Source organism: Callionymus lyra, chromosome 2 (genome assembly GCF_982586985.1).
Source record: "Callionymus lyra chromosome 2, fCalLyr1.hap1.1, whole genome shotgun sequence".
NCBI lineage: Eukaryota > Metazoa > Chordata > Actinopteri > Syngnathiformes > Callionymidae > Callionymus > Callionymus lyra.
This window is the reverse complement of record NC_141819.1, coordinates 36735702-36751339: the sequence shown is the minus strand read 5'-3', so window position 1 is coordinate 36751339 and position 15638 is coordinate 36735702. Positions and strand designations below refer to the sequence as shown.

The following is a 15638-nucleotide window of genomic DNA, read 5'->3' as shown; positions in this document are numbered from 1 at the left end:
TTATTTTATGTTCCAGTTAGGTCGGTGAAAATAATGCTGACACTAAACCACGCAAAAAAAAGTGTAGATGTTGTGATACCTTAACATACATGTATATATTTTCAGGAGTTACAAGTGTTTACTCGCCGTATTTATTGGCATATTGCCCAAATACATGTATGCTGTTTTTATTTGTTGTCTTTTGTCTTCTTTAGCTAATGTTGACAGTTATATAATGAGCCGACCTCATGATGAGATTCACACACACACTCCAGGGATCGACTCCGTAACTGTTTCAAGAGTCGCTGCATCTGTTCTCTCAGACGTCCACCATCCCATGACCATCTATTATAAAACCCTCTACTGAATCGACCTTCAGGCGTGAAGTGCACACAGATAAGTGCCGATGGTGTCATAAGTTGTGAGGTAACAACATGCAGAAAAACACACTCAAGATAAGCTCTGAGCTACAGACTTAAACGTGATGTCACATTTACACAACGACTCCCTGGAGGTTTTAGGCGCGAGGCTCTGCAGTACACATGACATGATCAGGTGCTTTTGAAGACCAAAATGGGAAGAAGTAAATATATCTGATCCATGCACAAGAACTGTTCATTAATGAACTTATTATATTCTTACCAAAGACACGTCAGATCTAACTTGACATGTTCAAGTGTAACCACTTTCTTATCTCGATGGGCTGCAGCAGAACAAGCCAGATATTGACGATAGCTGTTCTAAGAAACAACTTTTTTTTAGCTACGTTTCTTTTACGTAGAAAAAGAGGCGAAATGTGGTGAGTGACATCAAACTAAGAGTCTTCTTAGAAATTGAAATTTAAAACTACATGTGTCTAAATTATAAAACCTCGAAGAAGTATTGATACTTAAATTGTTGTATTTGGATACAAGTCTTATTTTGAAAAGTATTATAACCTTATCAAATCACGTAATGATTATAAATAAAGGTATGAGTGTGTGTGTGAATGGTTGTATGTCTTTGTGTGTCCTGTCCAGGGTGTCCCCCGCCTCTCGCCCTAAGAAACTGGGATAGGCTCCAGCCCCCCATGACCCTCATAAGGGATCAAACAGTAGATGAATGAATACATGAATTAATAATTACATTTTAAAAAGAGTGGTGTTCTAAATGGTACTAAATATTTAGCAGCTAAGTATCGGTATCAAACGAAATTGAGTCTGTCTTAAAATTGAATGTGTCTTCAAGGAAAAATATAGTGTTTAAGAGCAACATAAATTTGCCACTTTGCCTTATTGTGTTTTTGTTTGACTAATGTAGCTTGTAATAAATGAATGTGCGACACTTCCAACAGTTTTTCTTTGCAAGATATTGTTTATTTTACATTCTCTGGTTGAGAAATACAGTTTAATGACACCAAAGGCCCTGGGAGGCACTCTGGACATGCTTGTTTTAGCTGGTGTGCTAACACTGAGCAGTGACTCACTCTGACTAACTGAAGACGTCATCAATCAGCAAATTTAATCCATAAACATACAATATTAAATACCTAAAACCTTTCTCTTATTTTGGCCACTACGCTCTCCGATTGAAAGATCCACATGACTCACCTCTGGTAGCATGATCAACATTTTAATTAAACCCAAACTATGTCTGATTCTCTCAGACGTCTGTAATCTCCTCCGTCCTCTCACCCCATCACTCCACGTCTCCCCCTTTCCCTGCCTCCCCTCGCTTCATCTTTCCTTACATTCCTGCACGCACAGGTCCGAAGTCGAGCGCCGCTCACTCATCACGCAGATAGAGCTGGAGATCAAACATGGGATGAACACATCCGGCAGTGAGATGAATCAAAGAGGAATCATCCGTTTTTAATGCTCCGAACAAGTCTGTTTTCTTTCATGAGGTGTTATGCAACGTTAATCCCGCTGTGGAGGACGTCTGAGAGTGAACCACCTCTGCCGTTGACTCACTCCAGGGTGAGACGCTGAGCCTTGTATGGTGCGCCTCAAATCATGTCTTAACGTATCGGTAAACACACAGTTCGATAAAGTTCATTTGCGGTTTTGTACTCATGGCTGAACGACTCAAATAAAAAACACTTTTATCACTAGCATATGTGGGATTGTCAAACGCCTTTTAAAAAAACATGTTTTATTTACCACTCATGAAATCAAGACATTGGAGGAGTGAGTTCAAAGTCATTTTCATGTTGATATTGTGACCTATGAAGATGTCACTAGAGGTTAAATATGGATATATCGCAATATTCTTTTCCAGGTTAGTGTATTGATATTCAACAGCACTGTATGGATAATTTTAAATATATATATTCTATTATTATTTATTCATTTTTTGGCTTGCAGATCATATTTTATGTGTTAGCATATTTTTTTATGGTCTCTAGTTCATGGATGTGTGAGTAGAATGAAATAATTCTAGTTTTTACAATTTAAATGCGAATATTCACGCTTTTTGTTCCTTTTTGTGTTGCAATTAAACTTCCGGCCTCTAGATGGCAGCCGTCATTACATCCTCCGTAGCTAAATAAACGTAGAAACCCTGTGAAATGACTGAGGATGAGAGGATACAGTTGACTTCAGCAGCTTTTAAAGCTGATGTTTAAATATATTTTGGTTAACAAACAATTATAATCAGTTACGTCCTCATCAAAAGTCATGTGATCTGTAAATTCTACAACACCAGAGTCAAGTACTTGGACAATGCTACATATCGCCAGATTCCTGTAATACACACCCCTAGATTCCAGTGTTCAAGATAAGAGAAGTAACAGAGATTAGATGTATTTCAACAATTATAGAATTACAATGAAATTACAGCAGATGTTGGAGGTATTTGATGGGAGTGTTTGGTGAAAGAGGACAAACACAGAGATTATTAAGATAGATTGAGTCTCCAAGAAAACAGCCTCATACTTCCTGTTGAAAACATTTTGGTAAATATATAATTTTTACCCTAGAACAGTGTGATTGAGTTTGACACCCCTGGTCTATATGATAAGTAATCGTACATAGGAATCGGTACGGATACCACTAAGGTACTAGTTCTGCTAACTTGGTTTCCTTTTATCCCTATAGTAATTATTCATCTACAACACATTTGACATGTTTTTATAAATGTTTATTTTTGGATGCCGTAACATGCTTACATAACTCCGCTTAAATATTTATATTTACAGAGTGTAAACCAGACAAGACACAGAGCCTGTTTAAACACATAACTTACTTACTTACATTACTTAAAAACAACAATATTAACAATTAAACAAAATAAATAGCAAATTTTAGAAGAAAAAATGTTGAAATCTATTGATTACTTACTATTGGTTATTTATTATTATTTATTACTCGTAAGTTTGAAAAAGTAGCATGTGGCATGGCTCAGCCAATTGGTAGCCTTGTCCTTTGCCGTCAATGTCAGATACTTATTTTTTATAAATGTTTTATGTCTGGTAAAAGGTGCCCTCCAATCAATTAGTTGATATTTCAGTCATAAAAAGCTTTTCAAATGTAATTCGCATTTGCAGGATGTGACATCATCACGTAAGAAGTGCAAAGACTGAATTGGTACTTCGGCAATATTTCAGAAGTAACAATTATCAACCGCTAATCTAACGATAAATATCCCCATTTGTGGATCTAAAATAGAAAGTGGATCATCAAAGTTCATGGAAAGATCTTGACCAACCTCCCTGGTTCTCTTCATAAATTCCTATTACCTGTCATTTGAAAACATCCTTGGTCTCTCTTCACCTGACCTTCCTAACTTCGTTTAACTCAAGGTTTATCACTTTGTTCATTTATTTATCTTTCTTTGATCATGGTTGAGAGCCAAGTCGACCAAAACATATTGTGTCCTGATAAAAGTTTCCACCGCCCGTGTGATCAAGAGGTTTCGTGGACCAATAATCCTGGGAGAAGAGCTCCGGTGAAACATTAGAAGACGAGGCGGTGACAAAGGTATAATCAAGCGTACCAGCAGCTCTATGGATGTTTCCACTCACCCCTGAAGAGAATGAGGTTACAGGTGTGACCCGATACTGACAGATGGAGAGGGTCCAGGTTACATAACTTGCCCAGAACAAACCCAGTACCATGAGGTCATAATTGACTGAGCCTTTGGTTTCATGAAGATTCACTCAAACACAGCAGGAATGTGTAACATAAGAACTCATTTCTCTCGATAAACACACTCATTTGGGATGGAATGTAGACGGTTCCAGAGATGGTATCGTGAGGCTTCATGGGAAAAGAGTCCGGAGGAGAATAGCGATGACATCGAAAGCGAAGACAGAGATGAGGCTACAGGTTTTAAAGGGGGCAAAAAAGGCAAAATCTTGAACAACAAGCTTTGCTAAATACATGATGATAGATCAGGCAAAAACATTTCAAAAGGGCCACATTGACTGTTGTGAGAGGAAGTCAAGCCAAAAGAAAGAGGGAACATAGAATTTTCTTCCTTTTTTCTTCCATTTACCGTATATGCTAATATCCAGGAAAAATACTCAGAAAAGGACATTGATTTGTGCATTCATTTTCTTGGATTAAGCAGGGGGAAGGCGGCTATCACAGATTCTACGGGTGAGAGGCAGGGGACACCCTGGACAGGACACCAGTCTGACGCAGGGCACACAAAGACATACACCTGTTCACACACACACTCATACCTACAGACAATTTCCCCAACTTCCTAATTAAGATATTTTTTTGCTTGTGTGTGTCTGTGTTCTCTTCTGTTAGAATTATTTTGAGGCTAAATTGTGTGTGCATGAGAAGTGATTTTACGGTCGTAGGAGCTTCTCTAAATGCTTTGAAAAGGCATATTTCAATTATTTGAAATATAACTTACAATGCTTCTGTCCCTGGCCATATTTATAAAGCTCAACCTAACATTACTTAATTAATACTTCTAGGGGACTAGAAAAATATTGATACAATTAAATATGATGCTACTTTCTTTTTACAATACTTTGATATTTGACAGAACTGAGGGGGTTTTTTAAAAAAATTCTAAAAAATGTGTTTTTTTTTTTCTTTTAAATGATATTTTATTGTTATCATAGTTATTTTTTAGTTCGTATTCCAATAATGTGTAACATCAAGCTACTAGATTACGTCCTTAGCAGCTAAAGGAGCCATGAAATCCCACAAGATCCAGGCAATGACTGAGGACGAGAGGATACAGTCAACACCAGCAGCTTTTAAAGCTGATGTTTAGACATATTCTTTTCGTAAAATACATCAGGTTTTCATGAAAAAATGGTTAAGCTCATTAAGGTGATGAGGTGATTCATTAAATTGTATTTTTCATGACATGATATTTTGTAATGATCTAGTTTACTGCACTTGACAAATACTGAATGATCTCCATTAAAAGGGTGAATCAAGTCTCCCCATGAGAAGGTGAGACACGCATGTGTAACAAGGTCAGTATTAATGTGTTTGTGTAAGCTTGCACTCACACACAATCTGTCTTTTGTCCTTTTTGTCTTCTGTTTGTCTCATGCGGGCTGACACACACTCTTCAGTCCCTCCTGGCTCATGTCAAGCTGCAACATTGAGAGACGGGAAAACAGGAACCTGACCTTCCTGCCCTCCCACTCTTCCTCTGCCCGAAGCCAAACAGGTGAATAAATAAGAAGCCGAATAATAAAACGGAATGAATCACGATGCACTCGGAAGTGAGCGCTCGACAATGTTGTTACCTCGCACACGTTTGTGAAATGAGAGAAAGACAATTAAACTGAGCGGCGAGCTGCTCCGACAGGATGTCGGCTGAACCTGATGAACCTCGCTGCGACATCAATGAGAGATTTGACGTAAGCAGACTTTGATAGTCGCGCTAAATGGCAGCCAAGAGACCACATAATTGTGTCGCCGTCCTCCTTACACACATGTGGACCATCAAGGTTGGAGCAGAAGCTGCTGTGACAACTTGGATAACAACGCAAATATGTATTTATCTTTCATCACAATTAGTTTTATCGCATGAAAAACTGACACTTGGTTTTTCAATGTAAAATATAAATCTTCATTGAAGTGGAACTACACTAAATATTTTACTTAAGAACTTGGGTCTCAAACTTTAATTACACAAGGGACCAATATCTGTCTGAATAACAGGTCGAACAAACTGTATATTTACCAAAAAGTCTTATTGTGTAATTGTCTTTCCATTCCAGAAAAATTAATATTAAATAATTATCAAATATTTGTTCTCCTCCATTAAACACTTACCAAGCAAATGTATTTCCTTCATCAGTTTTACTTCTATTGGACGTCTCTGTATAATTTTTGACATTATTTATCTTGGTTTAAGTTCTTGTCTTTTCTGAAACATTAGCATTTTTATAGGTCAAAATATCATTGATATTACCATGAACATCAATCTACTTTGAATTGTTTTTAAAACAAGTAAGTAAGTAAGTAATTTGTATTTATATGGCGCTATTACAGACCAGGGTCAAAAAGCGCTTAAACAATCAAAACAATACTCAATAAAATATATACTTTAAAAGATCAAGATAACACTGAGAACAACACAGGAGTTCTAGAAAATCAAGGAAAAGCCTGAACAAATAAAAACGTCTTAAGATTCTTCTTGAAGGAGTCAGTAGATCATCAAACACAGAGAGAGAGGAAGATCGTTCCAAAGCTTAGGAGCAACAGTCTGGAAGGATTTCTCTCCTCTGGTCCTGAACCGTGTTCAGGAACCAACAGTAGATTCTGATCCACAGACCTCAGAGCCCGAGCTGGGGTGTAAGCTAACACTCAATTTTTTTCAATCACACTTGATTCAGAGCAACAACTCATATTAATTGCTACTCCTGTCTCTGCAAGTTTTACCTACAATACTAAAGGAACGACTAGTGCTAATGTTTGTCGGTATGGAAAACAAGTCAACATTTAGAAATGATCTAATATGTCATTATCATCAATTATTGTTTGCACCTCCATTGGCATCATATTCTTCTTGTCATTATCTCAACTTCCAGTTTATATTCCTTCTATAAAAGCAGTCCACATTTTAACAAGTGTTGAGGAATGTGCATGACGTTAATAAAGTAGTTGTATCATAAATCTTCCTGAAAACATACTCACTCACACTAACTGTCTGAAGTCAGACAATAAATACATTTTGTTTCACATGAAAACCTAGAACTTAATGTGTGAAGCAGGTTCTCATTGAAATGTCATATTTCTTGATGTGGAGGCCGCACACACACACACACACACACACACACACCCCCACACACACACACACACACACACACACACACACACACACACACACACACACACACGCACAAGCACCTGATAAGCTGCGGTTCAGAAGAAGGAAGTGAAAACGAAGTCCATCTGCTTCTACAGGAAGTCAACAGAAGCCACACAGGCATGCTGACGTCAATCAGAGCCACAAGAACGAACACACACACACATGCACACACACATACAATAATAACATCACCGGTGTTTGGTTTTTTTTTCAAGAATTTCGCAAAAATGTAAAAAAGCTGCATTTATGTGAAAAAAAACAAACAAAAAAAAACATAAAAAGTAAAGGATATATTTTTATCATAGTTAATATATTTTGTAAATCATTTCTCATGAAATGTTCATTTTATTTTATTGTTGTATATAAAACAACAAAAACAATGTTCGACACGGGTATTCAATAAAAACAACACTCAATCTTAAAATGTATATTTACCAAGAATATGTATATATATACATATACATGTGTGTGTATACTACTTTCTGCACAAAAAATTAAAACGTTTTTTTAACAACTACTTTTAAAAAGTAATACTTAATCATATAATAACATGGCTTATGATTATTATTATCTACCCTAACACATGTAAAAAAGTTTCCTGTTAGAGATAAGAGATAGCTTTGTTTATTCCAAAGTGGGGGAGAACATGGTGTATTGAGTGTTTGTAGAGATATATTACAACGTCATCTTTCATGTTAAATAATGCAGATGCAATCTTTTAAGATAAATATATATATATATATATTTTTTAAATAAACCATCTTTAACTACAAGACTCAACCCGAAGAAACAAGGTAATGTCATTTATTTAGGCCTCTTTAAGTGCAGTACCAGCCTGCCGTCGCTAGAGAGCGTTCATCTCTCCTGCCCGCGCGTCAGAGTCTTACACACAACATGTGGACACTTTTATGTCACAATCTCATTTAACTTCACCGCCACCCACAAATGCAAACTCCCTGCTTTTAATCAGCCTTTAAAATGAACACTCAACCTCATACCCATTTTCTTGAGAAACACCCGACCGCATGTACGCACATAAAACCAACTCAATTCTCATGAACTTCCCGAGAACAGTTGATAACTGTGGGAATGTTTGAAATAAGTCCACAGAGGAGATGAAGAAGTCTGCTTGTGACACAATGTATGAATCATATTTTGTGTATTTAAAGTATTATTATTATTATCTGATGTGAAATGAATGGACACAATAATAAACACAATTAAATAACAATTAATTTATAAACTAAATTCCTGCCCTTTTTCTATTGGTGTAGAGGCCTATCTCAGAGCTGATGACCCACAATAATGGTCAAAGGTTTTGAATAAGTACATTTTTATTCAATTATTCAATTCAATATTCTCGAAGAATTTAATCTGAGGTTCAGTGGTTCAGTTTGAATAGAGATAAACGTGTGCAGTTAAAAGAAGGTTGTATTATCACTGACCAATTTCTAGAAAGAAAAGGATTCTGAGAAGAAAAAAATCTGTCTTCACAAAGGGAGTTTTTCAGAGTTCTTATCAGATTGTTTCACTTGTGTGTGTGCATGTGTGTGTGTCGTTGTGCAGTTTTCAACAAGCCTAATGAGCTCAAAGACAAAACAGTAAGCAACATCTTCTCAGACGCAGACCAAAGTCTTCTGGAAGTGAAAGTCGTCACGTAGACAGGTTTGCGAGGAAAAGGTTTGAAACTGAGCGCGATCAGTGGAAAAAGGGAAAACCCACGTTTGTTTTCCTGTGACATTATTAGACGATGAAAACCTTTTCTAAATACGTGAAGGCAGTGAATGCTGGGTCACACGTACATAGTAGACTTTCCTACCTGGCAGACAAACTCTGGTGATGGGAGGCTGAGTGACAGCAGCAGGAGATCTCCTGGAAGACACGAGTCACAAAGACACATTCATTCATGCTGAATCGTACCGTAGATCGTATGTTTTCATCTCATGGTGTGTAATAAATGACAAACAGCAAAGCGCTAGCAGTGTCTAGGTTGTAGCCAAAGGCTAATCCTGGCATTTTCCCATCAGATCATTTGTTTAACATGTTTTCCATAAATAACTCCTATTTAAAACATATACTTTATTTAATATATATTCAATTGATTTGTATGTTGGACAGTCAAAATGACAATTCCTTACGGTTTATGTTGTTACTTGTGTGTAACAATTTCATATTAAGTTTAAATTAAATTAAAAGGTCGAAAAATGCTCCTGCAATTGTGTTTTCCTGCAGTTGTGACCTGATAAAGAAACATCGACTGTACATTTCTGAACTAATTTTAATGAAGATAAATGTGTGGTTATAAATCTGCAAATTTGAAATAACTAAAACATTTTTTTAAATAAAGTTATTTGTTTCTGTATACTATTTATTTATATTACTTATTTATTTTTTACGACGTTGCAGTGGTTTATTTTGTCATATAACATGACTGTTAAATTATAGAATTTAAAATCAATTTCTATTATTAAAAAGTGATAAAAAGTTGTTATTTTAAAAAACTGTCTGAAGAAATGTGACGTTGAGTTGTTGTATTTCAAACACTAGTTAATATAAGAATAAATGATTGTGAGGAAATGGACTCTAAATGTAAACTATAAAGATGAGACATTGAAGAAGAGATGAACCTGTTACGGTTGTGTTGTTGGAACGAGTCATAACTGCTGCAGACGCACTGGCTTTGCTCTCGTCCCAGTAAGTAGGTCACACTCTTAAGATATTCAGCGCAGACAGAAGAAGCGTTGAAGCAGCTAAACGAGGATCTCGGCTGCGTCCGAGGAAGTGAGTGAACGTCGCCTCATATCTGTATTTGCTCTCGTCATTGATCTCAAGCACTTGAGGAACATGGAGGGATGACTCCTGCTCAACAGTCATGTTTGTACATAAACCTGCATCAGGGAGCTCTACACGGACATTAACACCGGCGCCCGTTTGTTGGTGACCCAGTTTTTGTCCTTTCGAGTGATGCCAGTGGTCACACAGCCCCAAAGCAGAATGAATGTTCATTTTTTAGAAGCCTCTCTGTTCACCCGTTAGTTCTTCAAACATTGTAATACAAGTGAACTTTCTGCATGATGCACAGCGTGTTAGTGGAGAGGAGGGGGGCAGGAAAGCAACAGTAGGAATCAAAAAATAAACTATTAGAATTACAACTTTTTACTTTTTATAATATTTGAGTTCAATGATTGCATTTATTTATAAGGAAGACTAACTTTTTTCTAATAGGACACTTGTTTTCCTTTAGAGAAAAGTAAAATGGTTCATTTTTTTAATTTCAACATATTTGTGATGTTAATTGAATTTATTCTGATTAATTATACTGACTATGAAATGGTATATAATCTGATTTTATGTATTGTTTATTTTAAATAAACTGTTAAGATAGTGGAAATAATTACAATAAAGTAATATATATATATTTTTTTTTCTTCATGGAGTCCTTGCAAGGTAGAGTCGCAATGACATTTATGATATCATTATTTTCTATAGTATTGTTAAGTTCTTCATCTGTTTATAGCAGTTACTACACACTGTTGTTATATTTACTTTATTTTGTTCTGCTAATTCCCTTAATTTTGTTTTAAGCTAGTGAGACTATTGGAGCGATTTGAAGTGAGAAATAAAGGACACCCTGGACAGACAATCACACATATGGACATTTTTTTAGGATGTGGTTCACTGAAGCACAGCAGCTTCTTAAATCCAGCAAAAGCAGGATCGATAATTTTGATCATATTTTTTCAGTGGATAAAACGTTGATGTTGCTCTTCAGATCCATAATGAACAATTTGGAATTTGCAGTGGTTAAGACCTTCCAACCCACATAGCAACGTAGCATCATGCTCAGGAAACTCACTTATATCACTATCATAATTAATTAATTAAGTTATTATATATATATGCATGAAGGATCACAAAGGATGTGTCCAGATGTTTACTCACACAGCAAGTGTTGCATTCAGGGACCATGTAACCATGAGCTGCAATCAACTGATTCAAAGTGTGTCAATATTCTCGATGTTTGTGAGACATACTTGGTATTGACGTCTTCCTCCGTCAACTGAATATATCGTTTTAAACTCAGTTACACTCAGAAGGAGAAGGGCTTCTAAATCTATTTTCATGTTAACTTGAGTTTAACTATTGTGTTTGAAACCTATTACACTGGCCTGAGAACCTTTTTTTTATTTTGAAATGATGCTCCCATTTAACATTAAAATCCATATTTTTATGATTTGAGTAAACGTAATATGGACTTGAAATATTTAAATCCATTAAAACACCAACATTTGTTCCAACATTTGTTCCGACATTTTCGAGAAGAAACTGGTTGTTTTGTACCACTATAGCGCCTTTGATTATATTCTACAGGATTACAGTGACATCTAGTGGTGTGTAAAAAATTGATATATTTTTGTTATCAACAAATGACGTATCTCCAATAATTGACGTCACCATCTCGTTTCACACTCGATTTGTGCACATGTTGTCTCAGTCCCTGCCTGTTAAACATTGTATTGTCTTGTCTTTAAGCTGTAAATATAATTTCAAGGTGTCCGTGAAGATTCTCTCGGATATTTTTAAGGTCCAAATAAAACATTTTGCGTGAAGCACATTGACATCATCGCTTGACTGTCGAAGCTCAATGTCTCCATCTAACGGTCAAGTTTGAAAATTACACTTTCGTTCTCTAATGTAAAGACGTTCAATTTGATATTTCTTTTTCATGCGATCTTGAGAAATTTGAAAATACATTTCTACACAAACTCTTTTTCTACTTACTTGCTGGACGCACACTGGACATTGGTCAGCACTGTAAAGTTATTCCTCACACTCCGAAGGCTCGCTAGAACCTAAAAGATGAGATGAAGTGGAAATAAGTACAAGATTTAGAAATGTATTTCAGGCAACATTACATTATTGTTTTAACAGAAATAAATTATGCTTTGAAATAAAAATGAAAGAAATCGGTTCTTTCTGAATGTATAAAAATAAAAACCAATATAGAATGGAAGAGAGTAAAATGGCTTTTATATGATTAAACTATTGATTTACCTTATTATTCTAATATTTTAATTATTTATCGCAGATAACCTCCTTAGTTTCTATTAATATGTTTAAGGATTCTGTCCATCTTAATTTCATTTTATTATGGGGTTTCTATATTAAGTAATTATTACTCTTAATTCTGAATTTACCTTATATCCATTATTCTATTTGTAAATTGAATTGAAAGAATTTTAAATCTATTTGATTTTGATTTATCAATCAATGTACTATATGCGTCATCCAACAATAAAATAAAAACTAATATTTTAACCCATAGATAGTTATTTAAATAAATAATTGAGTAGTAAATAACAAGTAAATAATTGAAACATATTTTTATGAATGACTGAAATATTTGTTTCTAGAAGTGAAATATTTGTTTTAAGTAGCGTAAACACCTACCTGAGCAAAAGGTGTTACAATCAGGTCATCGCCGTGTCTGGGGAAAAGAAAAAAACAGAATGTTAGGACGTGTTTCGGTCACAAGAGAAAAAAAGCTTTTATTGTTTTTAACCTTAAAAAAAAAGAAGTTAAAAACAAGATGTTCAAGTCAAATCAGATTCCTAGTGAAGGTCATGCAGAGGTCAGGTTTAGATAATGTTTAATTGTTCGTATAAAGTTGGAAAATAACATTTCTGACTGTTATTTTTCAGAAAAGTGTTGCAAAATTGCTGCTAAAATACCAAAATAAGTTTGTTTTTGGACATAATATGTGTGTGTTCTTTAAGCAGTGTTTCAGGCAGCCTAGAGTAATGACTACTACCATGTAACACTTAAGAAACAACACATTGTGGATCAACAATCATCAACAAGAACCTGGACTTTGAACCCATGACCTCACGCTGTGATCAGTAGTTGTATAGTAACTCGTGTGTTGGTATTTACAGTTCAGAGGCGATGGACGAGTTCCTGGACATGGACTTTGGCGAGAGATCATAGTCGCTGTCGGAGCGGTACAAAAACGACTCTCTCCGCTGATTGTGACCCGGGAAGTTGGTGTGGAGGACCAGGCCGGATCCGGGGGAGGCCTGGGGGTCCAGGGGGCTACAGCTGGCGGAGGGGCCATTCTCCACGTCAAAACTGTGAACACAAAGTAAACTACATTCACGTTTCGATTCTTCACTTGACATACATGAAAACTTATGACGGATAAAAGGCAGAAGCGCTGATTCGCCGCTTCCGCCGAAGAACAGTCATGTGACCCACGTTAATGATCGAGGAGTCGTTTTCTGTTGCTGGATCAGCAGATTTAAACACGTCTGCTTGAGTTTTGTCAACATTAACACACACTAGGACACGCTTAATGACGCACAAACTCTCATTTGTTTGCACAAAACATGAGCGTGAAGGTCGGCGACACTATTTGGTGACAGACTTAATTGCATATTCTGCTTTTCCCAAAACGTCTCAAACCCTGAACAGGCTGTTGACGGCAAGTGGAGGATTTGAAGGCACCATGCAGATGAATGAAGGGCGGCTTCATAAGACTTGTACATGAAGGTCACGGGATTTTGTTTCCATCCAAAACTTTGACGTCAAAACTTTAGTGAAGTAAAACAAACTTTGCAACTAGAGCTGGACACATTGTTTCATCATGAAATAGAAGAGCTGAGCCAGAGGGCAGTAAAAACACAAAATTAAAACCCACTTCTTTTCAACATAGAGTTACGTTTGTCTGTGGCATAATTCCACTGCATTTTAGCGATGAAATTAAAGACTTCTTAAAAGTCACTTAAAGGTTTTCAAATTTTGAAGGTAACAATAAACTATTACTTTAAAAAATATATTCTTGGACATTTAAATGGATGCAAATGTTCAAATTGGACGACTGCCGATTATTGAATTCTTTATATGGAACAAAATATAGTATACTGTATATAGTTTAAAAAATTGAACGAAATGAGCTACAAGCCATTCATTTCCCAAGAGTAAATAAAAACAGAACATTTATAACTCTTTATTTACTTTATTTTAACATTATTTAAACAGCTCTAACATTAGAAAGGGTTTTCTGAAAAAAAATCCTAAATTGAATGCATCAATAACCTTTAGGTTTATTTGTTTTGTTTTTACATTTTACTCATTATATGTCCAAAAACAACAACAAACTCATAGAAGAAATTGACACCGGTGAGTGAATCATTATTCGATTAATAATGACAAACAATAAATATTTCATAAATTAATATTGCTTGCGTTTTGTTTTTGTAAATGTTATTTTAACATTTCTGATAGCACTTCAGTTGAAGTACAAATGACGTATCGCTGGTCTCTGGAGAGTCACTGCTTTCCATGGCCAGACTGGAGAGGACATATAAGGATAAACACGTGGAATGAAATGGAAAAATAATATCTCAGCTATAAACCGCTGTACACAAATAAATGGAAAAAAAGTTGATCTCTACATTTTGGGCAGAGTCAAGTCTATTTAAAGCGGCTACTGTCGGAGGATGTAAATAGATAATCTGGGTTGAATAGCCAATCAAATAAAAGCACTTGAATATCAGTGGATGAGGAATATTGAATCCGAGAGTGAAGCGTGTCTCCTCAGCTCCTCCGCCTCTGGCCTCCAGCTTAATGCTGCTTCGTCATCGTCATGTGCCAACAAGACTCACTCTAGCGGATACACACACTCCAGCGGACACACAACTTTCCTGATACGTCCGAGAGCAACAATTACTGATGGGAAGCTTCTCCGATTCAATTGTCATGAAATATGAGCAACAATGCCAATGAGAAGAAGAAGAATCATGTGTAATAAAATCAGGAAAGATATATAAATCATTTTTTAACATACGTTATCTTTCAGGTATTGTTTTGGTCCTGGGTTTAATCCCGCTTATGGCTCATCTTATACTTTTAAATTCTAATCATCTTGGTTTCAAGAAGGTTGTAGCTTAGTTTAAAGCCAATATCACCTGCCTTATAGGGCCGGGGGCCGGTACCAGTAATTAGAAAATAAATGACTGTATTTAATTGATCTTGTATTGATTATTAGCGTCTGAAATTGGATTTATTTGAAAAAAAACATTCTAAAAAGTCATAGTCGCATGCGACTCTTGATATGTCAAGATGCTATTTCAGTCTAAGTTTATAAAAAAAAGTAAACAATCTCTATGTGGGACCATCTTGTTGCAGAGAAACCACTGTGTAACTCATACTGAGGTTCAAATGTTTCAACTGAGCCCCCATTAGTCATTAATCTTTTGATTTTCATGACCTTAAATTGTGTCTCCTTGCTAGTATCTCCCCTAAAGCTTTGGTCTTGGTGTCACGATAGTCTAACTCAAAATGGATGTTTGCCGTTGATTCCTGATTTTAATTCTTCATCACAT

The 15638-nt window shown here is 35.9% G+C and overlaps 1 protein-coding gene across 3 annotated transcripts in view; it reads right to left on the bottom strand.

The window, feature by feature from the left end:
• The window catches only part of pde4ba (phosphodiesterase 4B, cAMP-specific a), a 162329-nt gene that overhangs the window by 47799 nt on the left and 98892 nt on the right, over positions 1-15638 (bottom strand). For all 3 annotated transcript variants that reach the window (XM_087784941.1, XM_087784942.1, XM_087784943.1), the window contains 4 exons: positions 13189-13383; positions 12706-12742; positions 12037-12107; positions 9074-9126 (listed from right to left, as the gene is read on the bottom strand). In XM_087784941.1, coding sequence (XP_087641067.1) covers positions 9074-9126; positions 12037-12107; positions 12706-12742; positions 13189-13383 — 356 coding nt within the window. The remainder of the gene's footprint in view (positions 1-9073; positions 9127-12036; positions 12108-12705; positions 12743-13188; positions 13384-15638) is intronic.